Below are 21049 nucleotides of genomic sequence, written 5' to 3'. Positions count from 1 at the left end.
GCGCAGCCAACTTAACATCATTTGTAAGCAAATTTCTGCAGAGTTTTGATCGAAATTCACCGCATTTATTTCCTTCAGGACGTATTATTAAGTGTTTAATAATAAAAGCTACTGCTCAACGCTGTGGCAAAGAGTTCGAATAACTTTGTTGAACAATAAATAAATACACTTAGTTCGATTTGTACACACAGCAAATGTAAGTAGCGGTACCTACAAAAATTGCCTTGTCATAGCAGCCACAACTACGACAGCAACAACAACAACGTCAACAAAAATCCTTTAATTTGTGCATATTATTTTGTTGCTTAGCTCATCATGGATACATATTTGTTCGATGGCGGTCGCATTACAAAAATGGAGGTGGACTATGAGCCAGCCTGCAATGAAAAAATCCCATTGGCCAAGGAATTGGCTAAAAAGAATCCCGACGCCTTTCACGAATCCATCGAAATGATGCTGCAATTAGAGAAACAAACGCGTCTGGGCGCTGATATGGTCTCCTGCTCCCGCGTCCTCGTTGCCATCTGTCAGATCTGCCTCGAGGCGGGTAACTGGAATGCGTTGAACGAATACGTTTCATTGTTGGTGCGTCGTCGTTCGCAGCTAAAGCAGGCGGTAGTCAAGATGATTCAAGAGTGCTGCACATACGTGGACAAGACTCCCGACAAGGAAACCAAACTTAAGCTAATCGATACGCTGCGTTCTGTCACTGAGGGAAAAATATATGTGGAAATCGAACGTGCTCGTTTAACCAAAATTCTGGCTGACATCAAAGAAGCCGATGGTGATGTGGCTGGTGCAGCTGCTGTTATGGAAGAGTTGCAAGTGGAGACCTATGGTTCAATGGATAAACGTGAGAAGGTTGAGCTCATCTTAGAGCAAATGCGACTGTGCCTGCTGAAGGAGGACTATGTGTCCACGCAGATCATTGCCAAGAAGATCAGCATCAAGTTCTTCGATGATCCGGCTCAGCATGATCTCAAGCTAAAGTTTTACAATTTAATGATACAGTTGAATCGAGATACATCATTCCTAAATACCTCGCGTCACTATCAGGCTATTGCTGAGCCACCACGTAAGAAAGCGCCAGCCGCTGTGGAATCATCAACTGGAGGCGATGAAAAGAAAAAGAGCGAGGAGAAAAAGACGAAAGATGAGGAGGACAAAAAAGTCTGAGGCAACCGTGTCAGCAATTGAGCTTGAAACCGAACTGACAGATGCACAGAAAAAGGAGTTGACCGATAAACTGGTCTGCGCTGTGCTCTACTGTGTCCTGGCTCCTTATGACAACGAACAGAGTGATATGATGGCTCATTTGTCCAAGAACAAGAAACTTGAGGATGTTCCCGTCTATAAGTAATATTTACAAATTATATAATTGAGTCTGTGCTTATTTATATGATGTCTTTTTTTAGAGAAATACTGCGTCTGTTCATGTCAAAGGAGCTGATTAATTTTGATACTTTCAATGCTGATTTTGGCTTGGTCCTGGCCGAGAATGAAATGTTCAAGGACAGCACAAAGCATGGCAAGAAGTGCATCACTGAGCTGAAAGATCGCCTGATAGAGCACGTAAGTTGGACATCTATTATAAAACATAAAATATTTTGCCCTGACTCATCAACATCAAAGTTTACAATGTATGTTTTTGGAAATAGTGATTTAACATAATTTTTTTTATATTTTTAGAATATTCGCATCATTGCAATGTATTATTCACGATTGCATTTGTCGCGTATGAGCGAACTGCTTAATTTGCCCACAAATCGCTGTGAGGAATATCTATCGAAGTTGGCCAATAGTGACACAATACGTGTCAAGATCGATCGACCGGCTGGCATTATCTACTTTACCACAAAGAAGAGCGCCTCCGATATACTGAACAACTGGGCAACCGATGTAAATCAATTGATGTCGCTGGTCAACAAAACCTGTCACCTGATCAATAAGGAGGAGTGCGTCTATTCGGTGATGTGCGCCGTCGAGGACTAGAAGTATTTGTAGTAGATTTTATTGTGTTTTCGCTTTTGAAACGCCTGCCCATACATACATTTATTGTAATACTAACTAACCAACCCTCAAATTGATTCTTTTGCTAAGGTTTGTATTCATTGAATGAAGTACAACGACAATTAAAAACCAAACATCATTCTAACATGTACTGAGAAGGAGACGAAAAAGATCAAAAAAGAACATTTTGTTTTATATATATCGCAATTTGTGCTTGTTTAAATACAAGTTACAGGGTAGTTTAAAGTCGTTCACGAAAAGCTCCCCCCCTGTTAGCAAAATTAGAACCGAAGAAAATACCAAATTGTCTTTATAGCTTCCATTTCAAGTTTCAACTAGTGGTCTGGTATCTTTTAATATGCAACTTGAGGTCACACTGCGACAGATTTGCTAGTGTTTATTTGCCGGCAAGAACAAGAGAAAGCTTTGCAATATTTTTCCTTTTAATGTGCATTACAAATAACTAAAGCATCCATCTGCTTAACAAAATGCCAAAGGAAGACTGCAAATATTGGGACAAGTGTTATCAGCGCAATGAGGCCCATCTTGAAAAGTACAATCATCCCAGCAAGGAAACAGATATTCCAAAAATGGCGCCAAAACGCAAAACGGCTAGCACAGCCGACCACAAGGAGGAAGTAAGTCCTTCAAAAAGGGGACAGTCCAAATACCAGCAGTTCTGCCAGAGAAATAGAAGCAGCTGCTGCAGTCGGCGAATATGAAACGGAAACTGCGCAGCTTCACAAGGAGGCAATGAACAATATTGCCGGCAAGAATTATATGGAAATACTGGAGAAGCGCATTCGTCTCTCCGTGCAGCAGGAATACGATAATCTCTGTGAGAGCAACGAATTCATCCGCCACAAATTTCTGGTCGAAATGCCACCAGATTTCTATGCATTCTGGCAGTTTATCAATACGCTCAAAAAGGACACAACTAAAACAGCTGCTTTGCAGTACATTGAACAAATGTTCCAACTGCAGTTGGTGGCACCCTTTGAGTTCCTCGCTGGGAAATTCCATAAAGCTAAAATTGGTGAACCTGGCGATTATTTGAGACATTGGCGTTTCTACTACGATCCGCCCGAGTTCCAGACGGTTTTTGTTCGCAAAAATACGGGCATCCATTATGGCTACTGGCGTGATGTGCCCCAGGATAAAGATCGTCTACTCCTAGCGCGTAATGATTGCACACAAAACTGTGAATTTCAATTTATTGCTGGCAACATCTTCGATGCCTTCCTGTACTACTTGGAACATGACTTCGTGGGCACGCCTTTCAACACTGCCCAAGTTGCGGCCACCAAGAAAGCCGTGAAGCAGCATCTTAGTGATAATCCATTGCCCAATCTGGATACGTTGACCAAGGAGCGTAATAAGCGTGTCATGGCCAAATCCTTTCATCGAGCTGGCATTGTTGTGCCCTACGAACGCAAGTCACAGCAAGGATATCGTCCGTTGCCTGTCAGCGATGCGGAACTCAAGAAAATTCTGGCACTCTTCGAGCGTAAGGATCTCGGCGTAGACAGCGACAATGCCAAGCAAGCTGTGTTAGAAAAGCTGCAGCCGGTGGCAAATGCCGCCAATATCGCGGTGGATGAATGTGATTTTGGCACTGCTCTAGAGTTGGGCCTGGATTTGTTTAGCAGTGGTCACAAAGAACTGCATATGCTGATCTCGTCGCTGCTAGTGCCAGCGTATTCCCTGCTATCGCGGCCTCAGTTCATTGCTATTGCCAAGGCGCACATGGAACAGCGGAGCAAGGAGCTCAACTTGAGCATCTTTGAAGTCTTGAAATAAGTACACGTATTTGATTTTTTCTTTATACAACACCTCAACCAATTTATTCAGAAATATACATTCATGCCTCCCCCAATATTAAGAATATAAATAAGAACTGGGTTTGGGTTTGGGAACATAGCGATCGCTGCATTGGACTCCGGATTGTTGTAACAGCTTGATCAATGGTCCGGCAGTAACGCCATCTATAGGTAGCTTATCGACATACACCACATATGAATTGAACGGAAGCTGCATCTGCTGGCGCCAGCTAGCAACTATGCGGGGAAGAAAAACAAAACAAAAAAATGTATAAACATGCACGAAAGAAAAGCAAAGTGTAAAAACTCACCACCAGCTGCTACACCAGATATGAAATTGGGCGCCTCCAGTTGACTTATGGTCTTATCGCCAGATGGACCGCCAATGCTGTGCACAATGGCGACCTCATTGCAATACCTGTTGATATCTTCGCTTTTGTAGTCCATCTTTGGTTTCACTGTGATCGTCAACACCTTCTTAGCCAATTGAGCATAAGGCAGAAGTAGCTCTGTTATTTCACCACTGTTGTTGAAATCTTCTTCGAGTGTAGCCAATAAGTGTCCTTTGGCTGCATTCAAATGCAAAGACGACGATTTTGCCGGTATGCTGCAAATGTTTTTGGCATCCTGTAGCAGCGAAGCGTTACAAAATTCTGTTATTTGTGGTCCTTCCACCAACACGAATAGTTCACTGGCAATGGGAGCTTCCGATTCGCCCTCATTAAAATTTAGGTGCAACCTGTTAATATACTTCTATATAAACATTTCATTTTATAAACAAAAAACTGCAGACTCACTGTGATGCCGGTTCAACGTTGTCGAATTCATCCTCTTCGCAGTCGTCCCAAAAGGCTCGAGACGATGGTATGTTTACTTCTCCAAAACCTGGGCAGCTCATTTTGTAAATATAGGAAGCTAGTTTTAGTCAACAAAAAAGCTAAAATCAGTTTGAGTTAATTTGTTCAAGTCATTTGCTAAAGTATCGAGTATGATAAACGATACCTTTTCGATTAAGCTTGTCATGAGTATTTATCAGTAGCAGTCACTTCGATATATCAGTGTGCCCAACGGAAGTATATATTATATACTCTCTGATACTAAAATACTGTAAAATACCGGAAGTCCTTTTATTGGGCGTTTGCTATGAGCTTTCAACTGTTATCAACAGGCGTATTTCAACTTTTGTCCTCTACATTTTCTTTGGGAAATTTTTGCAATATATATATTGAATAGTAAAAAATTGTCCTTGCTTAACACACAGTAAACTGTTAAAGTTACCCCAACATTTTTTAATTCATTTTTAAAATCTCTTGTACACCCAGTGTACAGTGTACAGTGTAACCAAGCTATTGGTATATTTGGTATATTTGCGACAATAAATGCCATATCTTAATATCCAACTTATGGTCACCTCCGAAAGCGTCGCAGTCCTTCAGAAAACTCGACCAAACAAATTGATTTTTCTCCCAAATATAAAAAATAATAATAACGTACACCAGTAGGCGTTTTACACGGCAAACGACAAACAGCTAAGCGTTTTTTCTTAAAGAGATCGATCAATCAAGATGACAACTTCGCAGGTTGACCAGGTAAGTAAAGGATAAGAAATTGTGAATTACAATAAAAAGTACATGCAACAAATGCCGCCATCATTAAATTTACAGAAGCGTGCCCAAATTAAGCTAAAACATGATTTGGAACCATTTCGCAATGCCATTGTTGGTGCTTATGGCGTTCTCACCTGGGAAAAGCAATACTATGCCGGCATTGTCTTTGGTGCCATCAGTTTCTTGTATCTGTTGCTGTGGTACCTAGACTTGTCATTCATAACGCTCTTCTCACTGCTGACATTGCTAGCATTTTTCATGGACTTTGTGCTGCCAATGGTGTCGCGTCTAGTTTGCAGCGGTGGCAAATGGGATGGCGAACAAGAGGCGAAGTTCGAGGAAGTCTGTGGCCAGTTGTATAATATTAAATCGCGGATCGGGGAGTGGTACGATTATCTATTCAAGGAGCGCAAGCCGACATTGGTATGTTCTGTTATTAATAATTGAATTTTTTGTCAATTAAACTCCTAAATTTTCCTTTAAACAGGTTGTCATAGTCATTAGCTTGGGATTGTTAATTTTGGCCTGGATTGGTGCTATCATCAACAATCTGTTGCTCATGTATTGCGCCACTGTACTCGTTGCCTTGTGGCCCGGCCTGAATGAAAAGGACGTGTTCAAATCCATCATACAGAAGGCTTCCAAAATAGTCAATGATAAAATCCAATATGGCAAGAAAAAGCTGCAGTAAATTTATGGCATTATACCTTACGCATTTTTAAATATGTAATACAACCACAAAACCACGCATTCACCACATTTGACCAAAAAAAAAAGAAAGAAACATATATAAATAACTAAGTCATCAACTTGCCATTACTATATTCATAACAATTACATTTAGTAATCATCTTAAATGAAAGCAAAGTATACTATATGCGCATATATTGAAAGTATTATCATTAACCACTCACCCAATCAACTTTGTTGTAAAACCATGACTTTTAAACATAAGATATTTTCAATTCCTATACGTCTTATAATATAACATATTGTGTGTGTAGTATGGGACCCTAAGAATCTCAAAGAACAAGAAAAAAGACAAATTTGTGATTAATTTTTGTGAGTTAGATGAAATTTAATGATAATCCCGCATAAGTATACAAAAGCTTAGGCGTCGTCAACCGATCGATCGATACCAACATATTTAAATAAAGTTTTCAATTGAAGTAAACTAAATGCTCTTTGTACTATCTGCCACGCCCTTCGCGAGATCTGGAGCGAGTACGAGAGCGCGCATGCTTGCTCTTCTTGGTCTTCTTTTTATGCTTGCTGGAATGACGACGTCGCGAACGCTCATCTAGGCTAGAATCACTGTCATCTTGGGAGTCACTTGAATGACGATGACGGTGGGATTTACTTTTTGACTTCTTTGATTTCTTTTTAGATTTACCACTTTTCGACTTTTTCTTGTCCTTGCGCTCGTATGCTGAATCAGAATCGCTTTCCGTTGACTCGCCAGTATCGTCTGCATCATCTGAGGTGCTTTGCTGTCGTCGCCGGCTACTCGTTTTGGAAGTGCAACTGTTGCTACGTGAATCTTGACGGTAACGACTGCTGCTGCTGCCACTTATGTCGTCTCTTCGTCGTTCTTCGGTCTTGTAGGCTTTGCGTTCGTCTTGTCTGTAACTGTTGCATTCATCTTTGTAATCTCTGCTGTCAGCTCGACGATCCTCGGTCTTAATGCTGCGATGCTCGCTTTTGTGCGGCTTGCGATCTTCATCCCTTGATCTATAAGATTTGTGGTCTTCATCCCTTGATCTATGCGATCGATCTTCCTCCTTTGTTTTGTACGGTTTACGGTCCTGCTCACGATATCTGTCCCTGTGTTCTGCTCTTTGAATGTCTTTCCTTTCCGTGGATTTCTCGCGTTTTACAATAATTTGACCGTGCTCATTTTCTTGCTTCTTAAACTCTTCATACTTTGCCGAATCTACAGTAAGAAACAAAAAAAAAAACAAAACAAATAATCTCTTTTACGTAAACATATAGGTTAATTAGATCTTACTTATGCATTTGCCGTACTGTGAATACTCCTTGCGCGACACGGGCTGGCAGAGAAACTCATTGAACGCCTCCTTGGCGCCTCCGATTGCCATTTTGACAATCACCCGACCAGCATGATCGTCGAAACCTTCAATTTGCCCATACTGATCCTTCAGCTTTCCACCCAAGATACGTACGTAAGCTTGCTTCTTAATTTCCAACACCTCGTTTCTCTCAGGCTGTACCAGAAGTGCCTTCGATTTGAGTGCTTTATCTGCACCCAATCCCATGCCTTTGGGTCGCATAAATGGAGCATCGTCTACCGGCGCAGCACCTTTCTTTTTAGGAGGCGGATCCTTCCAGCCCATACCGCGCAACATGGCCAAACCAAATTGCTGTATGGGTATAGAATCATAATCATCTATAGTCGACTCCTTGGCACCGTCAAGTGGTAATTCATCGGCTTTCAATGCAGGTAATACAAGCTTTTCACCCTCTACTATTTCACTGCCATTACTCTGTGCGGCCGCCAGAAGTTCACGTGCAGCACGTTGCTCCAAATTACTGATGTCGTTATTTGCGGTGACCTCGGCTATTGATTGTGGCTCTGCGGTCGTCTCCTCGGGTTCTCCATCATCTTCGCCCAGCAGCACTGCTCGTCTTTTCATTAGACTGGCCAGCGCTGTGGAAGTTTTTTGATTGGTGGCCATTTGAATGATTAGTGGCGCCTCTTCATGCTTTTCACTAGGAATAATTTAAATTAGTTATTGTGTCTGAACAAAAAATATAGTTAACTTACGCGACAAGTTTGATTTCTTTGCCTTCGAGGCATTTGATAAGCTCGACTTTGTTTTCTTCTTTTGCTACCTTGGGTGGCAAAATGCTGGGCTTTTTAGCCACTTTGCTAAAGCCAAAGGATATCTTTTTGGCATCCATAGCACAGTGTTTTTTATCACCCACCAAAATGCCGCAAGAAAACGTTTATAAACAAAAAGCGCAACAGCTGTTTTGTAAGTGTTACCAATCCGCGCATCGATAACGATAGCTTTTCGATAAAAGATTACTCATTTTGCGTTTTTGTAGCGAAATAATATGAATTCAAACTTGCTATGATTTCTATGCAATTAAATTAATGTTTGAATAATATGTTTTCAAATCATATTTGTTTTATTTAGCTTGATAGTGAGAAATGAATATAATTATATTTATCGAATCTTCTCGAATCGTGCGTCACCGTTCCTAACCTCAAAAACAAACGTCAATCATTCTCTTTCGAACCAGCGGCAACAGCAGCACAACGCGAGGCACGAGTTCTTTTATTTTCACATAAAATTTAATTAAAAACCCGATATAAACATGTTTGGTGGACAGCAACCCATCCTTGTGTTGAGTGAGTAACAAATTATTAAGATAACCGTAGCAATTAACTAAACAAATCTATAAACTTAGGTCAAAACACAAAAAGAGAATCGGGCCGCAAAGTGCAGTTGGAGAATATTCAAGCCGGAAAGGTATGAGTGTGTGTGCGTGTGAGCAATTGTATGCGTGTGTGTGTGCGTGTGACTCACATGTCTGCATTTGATGTTGTTGTTGTTGACCATCTGTTAAAAGATTCGAAATTTGTTGGTTTTTTCAGGCCATTGCCGATGTGATTCGCACCTGCTTGGGCCCCCAGGCCATGCTAAAGATGTTGATGGATCCCATGGGCGGTATTGTGATGACCAACGATGGCAATGCGATCTTGCGTGAAATCACGGTGCAGCATCCAGCGGCAAAGAGCATGATCGAAATTGCACGCACACAGGATGAAGAGGTGGGCGATGGCACCACCTCTGTCATTGTGCTGGCCGGCGAGATGTTGGCCGCTGCCGAGCCATTCCTGCAACAGCAAATTCATCCGACTGTCATAATTCGCGCATATCGCGAAGCACTCGAGGACATTGTCAATCACCTACAATCCGATCTGAGTGTGCAATTGGATGTGAAAGATAAGGCGAAGATGGCTGAGGTAGTCAAGGCGTGTGTGGGTACCAAATTTATTGGCAAGTGGTCTGATTTGGCTGTGAAAATTGCTCTGGATGCCGTTGAGACGGTTACACTGAATGAGAATGGACGTTTGGAGGTGGACATCAAGCGGTAAGCTTACAAATGAATTAATATTTAAGTAAAGTTTATTAAATTTGCTATTTATTTAGTTATGCCAAGGTGGAGAAGATTCCCGGTGGCTCCATCGATGAGTCCTGCGTGCTGAAGGGCGTCATGATCAACAAGGATGTGACACACGCCAAGATGCGTCGCTACATTGAGAATCCGCGCATTGTGTTGCTCGACTGTTCGCTGGAGTACAAGAAGGGCGAAAGCCAGACAAATGTGGAGATCATTGGTGAGCAAGACTTTACGCGCATGCTGCAAATCGAAGAGGAGTTCGTACAGCGTGTCTGCGCCGACATTATTGCCGTCAAGCCCGATCTGGTCTTCACCGAGAAGGGTGTGTCCGATCTGGCACAGCATTATCTGCTCAAGGCGGGCATCACAGCCATCCGGCGCTTGCGCAAGACAGACAACTTGCGAATTGCCCGCGCCTGTGGCGCCACCATCGTCAATCGCACTGAGGAGCTGACCGAGAAGGATGTGGGCACCGGTGCCGGTCTGTTTGAGGTGAAGAAAATTGGCGACGAGTACTTTACGTTTGTCACACAGTGCAAGGACCCGAAGGCTTGTACTATTTTGCTGCGCGGTGCCAGCAAGGATATACTCAACGAGACGGAGCGCAATCTGCAAGATGCTCTGCATGTGGCACGCAACCTGGTGTTGGAGCCACGCCTTGTGGCTGGCGGTGGTGCTGTTGAAATGGCTGCTTCCCAGCTGCTCACCCGCAAACAGGTGAAGGGTCCCTACACGGCTGTGGCTCACGCCTTGGAGATCATTCCACGCACCTTGGCGCAGAACTGTGGCGCCAATACTATTCGTGCCTTGACCGCACTGCGTGCCAAGCACGCTTCACACAAAGCCGCCGGCGTTTGTGCCTGGGGCATTGATGGCGAATCTGGTGAAATTGTCGACATGAACGTGAAGAACATTTGGGAGCCGTTGGCCGTCAAGTTGCAGACCTACAAAACTGCCGTGGAGACTGCAATTCTGTTGCTGCGCATCGATGATATTGTTTCGGGCTCAAAGAAACGTGGTGGCAACGAGCCAACTAATCCTGCCGCTATGGCTCAGGGCCATGAATAGGCAAAAAAAGCAAAAAAACAAACTTCATCAAATACAAGTGTATTAATAATGCTTAATATTTTAATACTTAATTTAACACACACACAACAAAACCAAACACAAAAACTCCACCCCATACACTACAAATGTTTAACATTTCGCCTACACTCTCACATACAAAATTTTTGTTGCATTTGCTCTCATTAACAGTACACAAATAAAAATGATAAAACAACAAATTTTCAAATATATTGTACATTTAATAGGGAAATACTTTTAGGTATTTAAAAAAAACAAATGAAGAGTACCATTGGTATTTTAAAGGTTTTTTGTATAGATTTGCTTTCAGACTTTATCGTAAAGTCGCTCATCCATTAGTTTCAACACCTCAAGGCCAATAGATGTAAAGTTGGGCTGTAAGTAGCGGGCAAAGAGCTCCAGACAATTGGGTTCCTTTTGATGCTCACCCAGCTTCAAATGTGAACGCAGCCACTCCAAGAGCGGCGGCTTATGGGAATGCACAATGCTGGGTATGCTAAGCAACAGTTCCGTCTTTTTCAGTTCCTCTGCATAGCTTGCGTCGCTCTTCACATGACACGCCAAATAGAGCATCTCGTAGGGCTGCTTCTGGGTGACATCTCCAGAATTTAAATCACCAATTAATTGGTGCTCCGTATTTAATTTGTACCAGCGAAGTTTATGCAACAATCTTAATCGCCAACTGGGTAGTAAATTGGTTTCCAGCGCCTGCTGATGTTGTTTAGAGTTTGTGCACCAAATGGCCACCAATGTGCGTTCATGGATCAGCTGGCCAAGTGGTAACTGACTCAGCTGATCATTGTCCAACATCGCATAGCCCAACTCTTGTTTGGTGCGCTTTATGCGGCGAATGTATTTGTTGCGCCATGGCGGATCCAAGACGATGACATCATAGCTGGGCAACAATTGTGGTAGCAATGCTGTCAACTGTTCCACATTGTGATTGTAAAACCGAGCAGCTTGAGGTATAATATAGGATGAGCTATTTCCGTTGTGGAACTCTTGAAATTTGCCACTCAGATTGCTGCCGTGCAGCTGTGGCAGTGTGTACTCGGCTTCCCAGTAACGTGGCAAAGATGTTTCCACATCACTATTCGCCACTTCGGGTAACAGCTTCAAGTACTCAGTAATGTTGTCCTCCGATTGCTCAATGTTCGGCGCATCATTCAACTTCCTTTTCCGCTTCTTTTGGGTTGTTGTTATTGTCTTGGGTTGGTGAAAATAAAACAACTGCTTCTTGAGTTCATAAGTCGTATTATCTGTCACTGTTGCACTGTATATTTGATTGATTAATTCTCTATGATTCAGCAAAACAGCGTATCGTCCCTGTTTATCCAAATTTGATTGCACTTTCAGCATGTTGCGCTGCTGCTGCTATTTTGTGCACATATCGATAGAAAATTATCGATACTTGGCGATATTGTCCTCTGAGTGGTGCTCAACCTCTGGCAAATCATTCAAGTTGCGTTTCCGTTTCCTTTGCCCAACTGATCCTATTTTGTACATATCGATAGAATATAATCGATAGAATATAATCGACAGCTCTTCAGTAACGTAAAAAACCCATGGACCCCTCTTTGAAATTGTTGCGAATTTGCTTAAGTAACTCGACGTGAACTTTTCGAATCCCATGCCGATCATAAAAATTAAGTTCTTCCGTCGAATGTAGTGCAACAAATTGAAGTAAATTGCGAATGCCACTCAACAGATCGTAGCATTGTATAGGATTATGTTTTTGATCGCGCGGTAATAAGAATAATGTTGGACCCGTTTTGACATTAAACCTTTTCGGCGGATTTTCGAATTGTATGCTCATTTTATAAATGCTTATTTTCTCATGTTGCAATTTAGCGGCTAGTCGCTCCAAGTCATTTAAGACTTCGCTAGATTCACTCACTGAGCTATAGAAGCAAATAATAATATCGTTTTGTTCCTCGCCATAGATAAGATAATTAAATGTCGACAATTCCACATCCGCTACTTTTACGGTCTCCTCAATAGTAAGGGACTTGCCCAAGGATTCTGTTAGCAACTGGCTACAAAATACTTTCAGTTTCTTAAGCGAGGGTAAGCTTGGTCCTGCGGCATTGCCAAAGAAATGTACTTCACCGGTTGCACTTACTCCATATATCAGTGGCGGTGATTTAAGAGTGAAGCTACTGTCACCTCTCCGAATAGAGAAACCATTCCATTGGAAGACATATGCAGCCCAGAGATCGTCCACGTAAAACCTTATTTTGTTACCGTAAGTACCCGCAACATCGTAAAAAAATATCCAGCCAAGGCTTCAAGCCATCCAAATCGTCGGCGAATAAATGGAGCATCAGTAGTAAAGGTTGCGTACGTTTTTCTCTCTTTTTGCAAGTTCCTCAAAGTAATTCGGTTAAGTCGTTCAGCATGCAGTGGAGACAGCCAATTAGAGTAATTTTCCGGTTTCGGATTGTAACCACATATTGATGATGGCAACATGATTGCATCAGATCTAAATCCTAACTACAAATAAAATAGGTTCTTTTAGCAAACAAAGCTCATGTGACTCATACTCAAGCTTTTACTATACTGTTGAGCTTTTAGCATTTCGTTTATTAACGATATTTTTTATTTCGGCATTCTGCAAACTTAATATTGGTCTTTATTTTGCTTTTATTTCATATTTAAAAATTTAAAAACACAGAGTTCGATTAATTTTTGAATGTATTTATCGAAGATCTTTGTTTTGGATTTGTTTTGTGAATATCGAGACCGTTCGACATACATACTCGTTATTTATCGATTCTTTTTTTTTGTTGTTTTTTCATATGGAAATCTAAGCATGTGGTAAGTCCCAAAGACTTTAAATCGAAGATTTTTGGCCTTTATGGTCACACTTTGACATGCAAAATAACTTTAGGAAAGCTTTTTTTTAAGCAGTAGAAAGTGCGTTTATGTAAAAGAATAATTAAGATCTTTTCATTTGATTTTTCTTTTATTTGTTAATTTCATTAAAACTGTACGTAATATGTTGCAATAAATGTCCATGTACTTTTGGAAAGCCACGACGATCATAATAAAGAAGTTCTTCACTGGAATGCTCAGCAACGAATTTAATTAATGTGTAAATTCCACGGCTTGTATCAAAACAACGAATGGGCTTATGTTTTTGTGTGCGAGGCAACATAAATACAGCTGGAGTAGATTCTATTTGAAATTTCTTGGGTGGACTTTCATTTTGTACATTCATTTTCCAAATCTGTACTTGTTCCTGTTGCAATTTTCCAGCCAAACTCTCCAAATCTCTTAGAAATTTGTCCGTATCTGGTGTTCCCAGTTTTTGTGAGCTGTATAAGCATATTAGAATATCCATTTCATCTTGCCCATAGACAATTTCATTGAAATTAACCAAATCTATATCAGGTACTGGGATCTTTTCTTTATATTCCACTGGCGCAATCAATGATCCTTCAAGGAACTGCTTACAAAACTCTCCAAGGCTTTCCAGGGAAGGCGTCTTCGGTTCTTTGTTGCTGCCAAAGAAATGCACTTTTCCCGCTGCGTCTTTTCCGTAGATCAGTGGAGGCGATTCCATGGGATAATTTTCGGATCGACAAACATATCCGTCCCAGCCAAAAACATGCGTTGACCAAAGATCGTCAACAAAAAATGCAATTTTCTCGCCATACAATTCCTTAGCTGACAGCTTATAAACCATATCAAGCCAATGCTGTAGATAAGAGACATTTTCGGCAAACAAATGCAACACTATAAGCATTGGTCGCTTATCCCTTGTTATTCCAAGCGTTGTCTCTCCATCATCCACTCGTTGAAATCTCTCCGAATACTGTGGAGACATCCAAGTATTGTAATTTAGGGGCATCACATTATAATCACAAAAGTATGAACGCAACATTATGGTATATGTTAACAGCGAATCGTAAACTGAGCAACTAAAAAAAAATTATAGGGAAATTGACTCATATAAAAGCTTAAGAGCTTTTAAGTTTATCGGCTTGCTGACCACATCGACTAAATAGACCTCTTAGTAACCTATGAAAGTGCATAGATATGAATATAGAAAATATTACAATTTATTTATTTATAAAATAATTATAATTTGAATACAGTTCCTTCCTTGTCGTACTCTTTCAGTTCCGGGTTTATGTTCTTGGCAATGTATCTCAAGTATCCCCTAAAGCTATCATGCGGTCTTTCTGTATTTGAGATCCAACCATTTGTTCGTTTTGTAACAAATCTTGTGATGCCTTGGAAGCAACTCGACTCTGACCAGGTATCGACATCTATACCTAGATAATTTTGTTGGCCACGATTCACGATCACAATATTTATTTCTTCATTGACTAAGATCTTTGTTAGTTTCCGTAATTTGCCTAATTGAAGAGTCCATTGATACCAAGCGGGATCGTAGAACATTACAAATAGGTCTTTACTACTCTGCTTTATCAAATGATAAAAGTTTTGGGGAGGCAAATCGAATTCCTTTGCTGAACCTAATACGATTGCCTCAAACACTTTGCCCTCCAAAAGTTTGTCACAAAAATCCCTGATGTACTTGTAGCTGAATAACATGTGCATGGTATAGATGAATCCATCTTTGTCCACTCCATAAAGCCGGGGTGCAACATTAGCATGATAGCTGCCAAAGTTCGCAGAATCTAATGAGCGATGAAAGTTGTTTATAGTTTTTATATCTTGGATTTCAAACGTAATGCGCCCCTCATATTCTTGTGTTAATGTAGCAATTGTCTCCAGCCATTTATAGAGTTGCTTGTAATGGCTTTCAAAGTAATGAAATGCGACAATACGAATTGTATTTAACTTCTCTGAACTATCAGAACTATTCACAGACATTACTGTATTCTTTGATGGCCGACATGATATTTTATTCTTATCTGATGTTGGCAATATCACTTTAGGTTGATCCATTAATTTTAAAAAATAACGACACAAGCCAAAATGAAATGAACTAAAGAAATAATGTCTCACTTATTTATGCATTCAATTTCACCAAAAGCTTTCAAAAACAGTGTGACCACTTATGAGAAATGAGAAACTATTGAAAGCATTTGAAATTATAAACTCGCCTTGACAATTATTGAATACTCTTTTTTAAAAATAAAAATCAGAAGTATATGCAATAATATTTTAATTACTGCAGTGATTATGCATTTATGCATATATTGTAAGGCTATTATAGAGATACAAATTATTATAAAAACAAACCCGTACTAAAGACAACAACTAATTAACAGATAAATTATGCTTAATATCAATTGTGTTTTTTCTTTTCGTTTTTTTCTCATTTCTGTAAATTTGCATATAAAAAATAGTAGATTCGGTGCCATCAACTTTTCCCCTACTTATGTGTCTATAGTATATAGATAGAATAGAATTGATTCCATTGTGTTTGTGCGTGTATGTTTGTATGTAGTAACTAGAAGCGCACCTGTTTGAGCTTATCGTAAATGCTAAAATACAAGGCCGTCGTCAGACTTGACTTAAGCAGCGTGGGAGCGACGCCCTTGTAGAGACCTCTTACTCCCTCCTGCCGCACTGTCTGCTGTAGACAATCCCAAACGCCATTGCATTGTAGGGTTTGTCCAAAGGTCTGACGATTACGTTCAAAGCCTTGGATTTGTAGACGCTTCTTGATTAGATCAAACGGATACACAATTGTCTTTGACAACATGCCCGACGAGGCGCCCAGCACCAAAAGTGTCCATGTCGGCAGCTTGCTGCGATCTTCCACCTCGAAGAAGGTGCAAGCAGATTCGCTAAACAGACGATAGGCCATAAAATTTGTGCCCATCAAAGGGGCAATCTGCAGCAGAGCCGATGACAAGCCACGATACATGCCCCGAGGTCCCTCCTGACGTACAATGGCGGTGACAGCGCGCGTGGCATTGCTGTGTAAATTGATTAAACAATTAGTTATATCCCAGCAGATGTATTTCTAAATAACTCACCGATATCCTTTGCTCGTATCCTGCGCAATAAGTCGTGTGCGTATTACATCCAACGGTGTGGAAATAATGACAGCTGCTGCTCCAGCTGAGGCACCGCATATAAAGTTCGACAGATGAGTATGATCCTTGAGGTAGTGCGTTTGTTTAGCTAGCAGACTGAGTTGCTCATACGTCCAGAACTGACAGATGCCATACATGATGCTCAGCACCTGGGCGGGATTGTGACCCTTCCAGAAGGCCAGCAAACCCTCCTCTCGATAAATAGTGCGCACCGCCTGATTAATTGATGTGTATTTTGAGGATTGCACCGCAGTTGCTGCTTTTGGCGTCTCGGCCAACTGACCACCCAACTTTTGGGAGCTTGCACTCAAGGGTTCCACCTGCAGTTGGAAGCGTATCTTAAGCACATCCAACGGCTGGCAGGTGGAACGCGTGATGGCTGCTGACATGCCGCCGGCGACAATCTGTTGCAGTTGCTCACGGGTGCTGTGTGTGCGACGTGGACTGACCGGTGTTGCGGTGTTTGTGGGCGCGGCAGTGGAAGTGCTTGCAACTGCTGGCGTCATTTTGCTGCCGAAAGTCTGTCTGCGAATGTTGTCAATAGCTCAACTTTAGGTTCGACTTTTGAGGGTGTGTGTGTGTTAAGGTATTTGTGCTGATTTCACTTTTATTGCTGCGGCTGCGTCTTCAATGGCATTTCTGTAAATCATACGAAAAACCAACAACAGCATTAATTTGATGTTAGACAAACAAACGTAAAATAGCTTTACGACAAATTTGTAGTCGCTCCACTGGAAACCCGTCGACGTCGTAGTCGACGACCCCACTTCAATGTGCTGTCTGTTGGCAAATTATTGCCAAATTAAAGTGTGAAATAAAATCACACAAATGGCATTTTGGGATCGCTTAGGCCAAACTTACAAGGTGTCATGCCCAGCAGAGCGCTTCCACTTCCTTTGTTATTATAGCTGTTGTGATTGTGGCTGATATTTATTTTGTGTGCTATGCTCGCCTGCGTGCTAATTTCAACATGGTCTCAAAATAGTCACTTCATTCATTCATTGGGGGTCGTTTCGTTTCTTTATCAGCGATTTCACTTTTGTTGTGCTTGTTGCCAGCGATTGAGCTGCTGATGCTGCCCAAAGTAAACTCACAGATAAAGCGCGCCTGCATGCATTCGATATGCATAACAAATGAATAACTTACCTACGAAATTCAACGAAAGTATTCCAAGTATTCCAAGCAACCGATTCCTCCGTCCGCTCGCTGCCAGAGTGCAGCGCTAACTGTTTGGTTTGGCGCTCGTTCGACGACGACGCTTCTTCATTACAAATTACAAGTAACGGCAATTCGATTGCGTCAAAACTTTCTTTTGCCCCAAAGCGTGTCTAAATATACTCATCTGTATGTGTATGCGTAATAACTTTATGCTGCAGTTTGCCAAAGACTGAAAACCGGTTCCTATACGCTTTTCGGCTCCAATATTCGTTTGGAATTAAAAACAAAACTTGGCCTCTAAGTTACGTCAAGTGCATGCCAAGAACAGCTGTTGGGTCGGCGTTGCCAGCCTTGTGAACAATTCGAAAAATATACCAAAAATGCCGTATTCGCCAAATACTAGGCAGGTAACACTTTTTTAAGTATCGCGCGCAACAATTTTCGAATTTCGTTCGTTTCATTTATTACTTTGACGATATATGGGTAAATATTTGTTGGTCGCTACTTACAAATATGCAAGAAGACTCTCTCAAGTGCTTATAGAAAAATAAAATACATTGATATGAACTACTTCCAGCCAATGGAGCCGGGGCCATCAGCTGGTGCACTGGGCGTCGGCTGATAGCCTGGTGGGATGCTAAAGCCAAGCACTTCAAAATCACCACCAGGAGCTGTTACTCCTGCTGCTGGTGCTTGCACTGGATATGGCGGCGTCTTCTGTGTTACGGTGGCTATTGGTTTTCCTGCTGGCGAAACAGGATTCGGAGTGTATTCTACAGGAGCTGCTGGTGTTGTGTCCACTGCCTTTGGATAAATACTAGGTACGGGTGACTTAGCAGCAGCGGCACCATTAGCAGCGCTCTGCTGGCCATCAAAAAGATAAACCGGATACCGTGGTTTGTATGTGTTAGACTCAAAATGTTCAGTGCTCACATCCTCCTGGAAATTAGGCTCAGCTGAAAAGCAAAATTGATTATAAATCAACTGTAAGCAGCTTTATGTTTATGCTACTTACGTAATGGACTATAATTGCCATTTGTGCTGGCTTGCTGTGCCTTCTGTGCCGGACCCTTGTCGTTCGCGCTGCCCACCAGCGGCACAGTTCCAATGACCAGAGGAAAATCCACAATCAGATCACCGCCACCATGCAGCCGAAAGGTTTTGGCAATGAATCGCAGTGTGTAGCTAACCTGGATGGGATCTCGCTCGCTAAGCGTGGATGGAGTTGTTGGCGGTACCATTAAATATTCATCGAAAAGCGCTTTATTGTGTTTGTCCACTTCGCCACAGTGTTTGTCCGCAATGCGAACTTCTGTCGTCTTCACCTGTTCCTGATCATTCGCTTTGCCTCGATATTTGACGTTCTTAAATAGTCGCACTTTCACATCCTGACACTGCACATCGGACTGATTGTCGAGCACGACATGGAAGTTTATTTTCTGTCCCGGCACATAGGCGCTATACGTGGTGCTTACATCCATTACCATCGGTTTATTGCCACCAAAAATAGAACCCCACCAAAAAGTTTTCTCCTCAATGCGTTTCAACGGTTGCTAGAGTTGCGATAAATTAACAATTACAAATTATCGAAATCGCTATCGATGTTACACTTACCGATAACGCTGGATTGGCATTCAAATCGTTGGGCAGTATGACAGTAAAACATTGTTTAAATATGTTATTATATCTCACGGCACGATCGATTGTTAGCGTTACTTCATGCTTAACCTGGCCGTGTGTGCCATTGAAAGAGGTTGGCGCCTGGGGTGGAATTGTAGTCTGAAAGGGAAACACATACTTGCCCTTGGGCAACTCCAACTGCGATCCGCCACTTTGGCCATAAACATATTTATCGTTGCTATAAAAGATCTCTGTTGCCGTACGTGTTTCCAGTGACTTGATCAGTTTGCCATCATCTCCAGGTTTTTCGACGGTCTCCTGCCAGCGAGTCTCCACAAAACCATTGACAGTGACATAGATTGCTAGATGGGAACAAGAGGTAATAAGGGGCATCAGAGTAATTGACTTAATTTATTTGTTACATTATTAAAGCTGCATGCTGTGTGGGCCGGCAATAGATCAAGCAAAAAGTTCATGTTAGTTTAATTTAATTTCATTTGACTTGTCCTTGACTCGTTATAAACATCATGCATTCACACACACTTCAGCTTAGGCCCATTAGAAAACCAGTTTTGAAACATAATTAAAGTTTTCGGTATGCGTGTGAACAGAAGTTTATGAATACAAAGTTAAGCCTAAATCAAGCGTTTAAAATAAAGTTCGGGACAATTGTATTTCTTTTTAATAGTTCTATCTATTGTAGAGGCTACCACAATTTGTTGTTTACAAATCAAAGTTCAGCACAGACGAGATCAAATATCCAGTAAAAGCAATAATAATACACAGCAGCCATATAATTCAATGAAAAACTAGTTTTATTTTTACTCTCGCACTAATATCATATACCCGACACTCGAATGTATGTATGAATAGGAACATTAGCCACCGACCGGCACAATAACAAAAGAAATAACAATAACAAAACTCAACAACAACAATGACTGCGGCTCAACGAATACTAATGAAGCGCTGTCAAGCCCTGAGAGTTTGGCTACGCAATGGAATTGGATGAGGGAACAGACAGTTTCATGACGTCATGCGCAGACACAAAGAAATATTATTACGTCTTAGCTCGAGACTTACAGCGTATGGTTTTGGAGCGTTCTGTGATGAGTTCAGCTGTGCCGGATACAATTTGACCAGCATAATAGACGCCAAGAACGTTATCGAAGGTAAAATTAATTTTACTACTCATCTTTGCTACGAAGTCAAATAGCCTTGGTGACAGGCAGTAACAGGATATTTTGTTATGTGGATTGTTGTGGTATGTTTGTTTTATTGATAGAATGGCATTCAGTAAATACAGAAAACATACACTAGGTCGGGTCCAAAACGAGCACTAAACGCGACGCGACCACCGAACAACTGAACGCGAGCAGTCACAAATTAATACTGAGGCAGAATCCGATTAATAAATTATCAAATACTCTTGATACAATTTCGATACTTTTCGAATAAATGGGGAAGTACATACAAAAAAACGCATTAAGTATATTAAATGTGTGGCAACATTAAAATTGACATTTAAAAATAACAAGGCATTGCTGCTTATCGCATTTTCAAACCTAAAGCTTTT

The 21049-nt window shown here is 41.3% G+C and overlaps 11 protein-coding genes across 11 annotated transcripts; 4 read left to right on the top strand and 7 right to left on the bottom strand.

Annotated features, from left to right (window-relative positions):
* Positions 1 to 31: 31 nt before the first annotated feature.
* Positions 32 to 2193, top strand: LOC133839324 (26S proteasome non-ATPase regulatory subunit 12). The gene is given in 5 exon segments (XM_062270761.1): positions 32 to 196; positions 310 to 1166; positions 1168 to 1356; positions 1416 to 1572; positions 1690 to 2193. Coding segments are annotated over 4 exon segments (1500 nt in total). The 5' UTR covers positions 32 to 196; positions 310 to 315; the 3' UTR covers positions 1993 to 2193.
* Positions 2194 to 2498: 305 nt separating this feature from the next.
* LOC133839327 (histone PARylation factor 1-like) lies at positions 2499 to 4749 on the top strand. Its single transcript, XM_062270766.1, is given in 2 exon segments — positions 2499 to 2666; positions 2668 to 4749. Coding segments are annotated over 2 exon segments (1311 nt in total). The 3' UTR covers positions 3811 to 4749.
* Positions 3820 to 4825, bottom strand: LOC133839333 (uncharacterized). The gene is made up of 3 exons (XM_062270780.1): positions 4628 to 4825; positions 4142 to 4569; positions 3820 to 4067 (listed from the first exon to the last, which is right to left on the bottom strand). The coding sequence occupies exons 1-3, from the start codon at positions 4726 to 4728 to the stop codon at positions 3889 to 3891; spliced, it is 708 nt and encodes a 235-aa protein (XP_062126764.1). The 5' UTR covers positions 4729 to 4825; the 3' UTR covers positions 3820 to 3888.
* Positions 4826 to 5239: 414 nt separating this feature from the next.
* LOC133839334 (ADP-ribosylation factor-like protein 6-interacting protein 1) lies at positions 5240 to 6616 on the top strand. The gene is made up of 3 exons (XM_062270781.1): positions 5240 to 5419; positions 5495 to 5860; positions 5925 to 6616. Exons 1-3 carry the CDS (start codon positions 5396 to 5398, stop codon positions 6126 to 6128), a joined length of 594 nt encoding a protein of 197 aa, XP_062126765.1. The 5' UTR covers positions 5240 to 5395; the 3' UTR covers positions 6129 to 6616.
* On the bottom strand, positions 5956 to 8507 carry LOC133839322 (G-patch domain and KOW motifs-containing protein). Its single transcript, XM_062270757.1, has 3 exons — positions 8223 to 8507; positions 7446 to 8167; positions 5956 to 7370 (listed from the first exon to the last, which is right to left on the bottom strand). Exons 1-3 carry the CDS (start codon positions 8357 to 8359, stop codon positions 6628 to 6630), a joined length of 1602 nt encoding a protein of 533 aa, XP_062126741.1. The 5' UTR covers positions 8360 to 8507; the 3' UTR covers positions 5956 to 6627.
* Positions 8508 to 8662: 155 nt separating this feature from the next.
* LOC133839321 (T-complex protein 1 subunit gamma) lies at positions 8663 to 10875 on the top strand. The gene is made up of 4 exons (XM_062270756.1): positions 8663 to 8813; positions 8873 to 8934; positions 9060 to 9559; positions 9619 to 10875. Exons 1-4 carry the CDS (start codon positions 8780 to 8782, stop codon positions 10655 to 10657), a joined length of 1635 nt encoding a protein of 544 aa, XP_062126740.1. The 5' UTR covers positions 8663 to 8779; the 3' UTR covers positions 10658 to 10875.
* Positions 10876 to 10971: 96 nt separating this feature from the next.
* Positions 10972 to 12079, bottom strand: LOC133839331 (N(6)-adenine-specific methyltransferase METTL4). Its single transcript, XM_062270777.1, has one exon. The coding sequence runs from the start codon at positions 12032 to 12034 to the stop codon at positions 10982 to 10984; it is 1053 nt and encodes a 350-aa protein (XP_062126761.1). The 5' UTR covers positions 12035 to 12079; the 3' UTR covers positions 10972 to 10981.
* Positions 12080 to 13275: 1196 nt separating this feature from the next.
* On the bottom strand, positions 13276 to 14588 carry LOC133839332 (uncharacterized). Its single transcript, XM_062270778.1, has one exon. The coding sequence runs from the start codon at positions 14559 to 14561 to the stop codon at positions 13641 to 13643; it is 921 nt and encodes a 306-aa protein (XP_062126762.1). The 5' UTR covers positions 14562 to 14588; the 3' UTR covers positions 13276 to 13640.
* Positions 14589 to 14758: 170 nt separating this feature from the next.
* LOC133836762 (uncharacterized) lies at positions 14759 to 15633 on the bottom strand. Its single transcript, XM_062267351.1, has one exon. The coding sequence runs from the start codon at positions 15593 to 15595 to the stop codon at positions 14759 to 14761; it is 837 nt and encodes a 278-aa protein (XP_062123335.1). The 5' UTR covers positions 15596 to 15633.
* A 167-nt stretch (positions 15634 to 15800) lies between these two features.
* LOC133838948 (mitochondrial thiamine pyrophosphate carrier) lies at positions 15801 to 18181 on the bottom strand. Its single transcript, XM_062270224.1, has 3 exons — positions 17842 to 18181; positions 16636 to 17334; positions 15801 to 16575 (listed from the first exon to the last, which is right to left on the bottom strand). Exons 2-3 carry the CDS (start codon positions 17199 to 17201, stop codon positions 16104 to 16106), a joined length of 1038 nt encoding a protein of 345 aa, XP_062126208.1. The 5' UTR covers positions 17202 to 17334; positions 17842 to 18181; the 3' UTR covers positions 15801 to 16103.
* A 122-nt stretch (positions 18182 to 18303) lies between these two features.
* On the bottom strand, positions 18304 to 20868 carry LOC133838947 (arrestin domain-containing protein 1). Its single transcript, XM_062270223.1, has 4 exons — positions 20557 to 20868; positions 19468 to 19835; positions 18869 to 19406; positions 18304 to 18809 (listed from the first exon to the last, which is right to left on the bottom strand). Exons 1-4 carry the CDS (start codon positions 20666 to 20668, stop codon positions 18421 to 18423), a joined length of 1407 nt encoding a protein of 468 aa, XP_062126207.1. The 5' UTR covers positions 20669 to 20868; the 3' UTR covers positions 18304 to 18420.
* Positions 20869 to 21049: the final 181 nt, after the last annotated feature.

Source organism: Drosophila sulfurigaster, chromosome 2R (assembly GCF_023558435.1).
Source record: "Drosophila sulfurigaster albostrigata strain 15112-1811.04 chromosome 2R, ASM2355843v2, whole genome shotgun sequence".
NCBI classification, from domain to species: domain Eukaryota; kingdom Metazoa; phylum Arthropoda; class Insecta; order Diptera; family Drosophilidae; genus Drosophila; species Drosophila sulfurigaster.
This window is presented reverse-complemented; position numbering and strand designations above follow the sequence as displayed.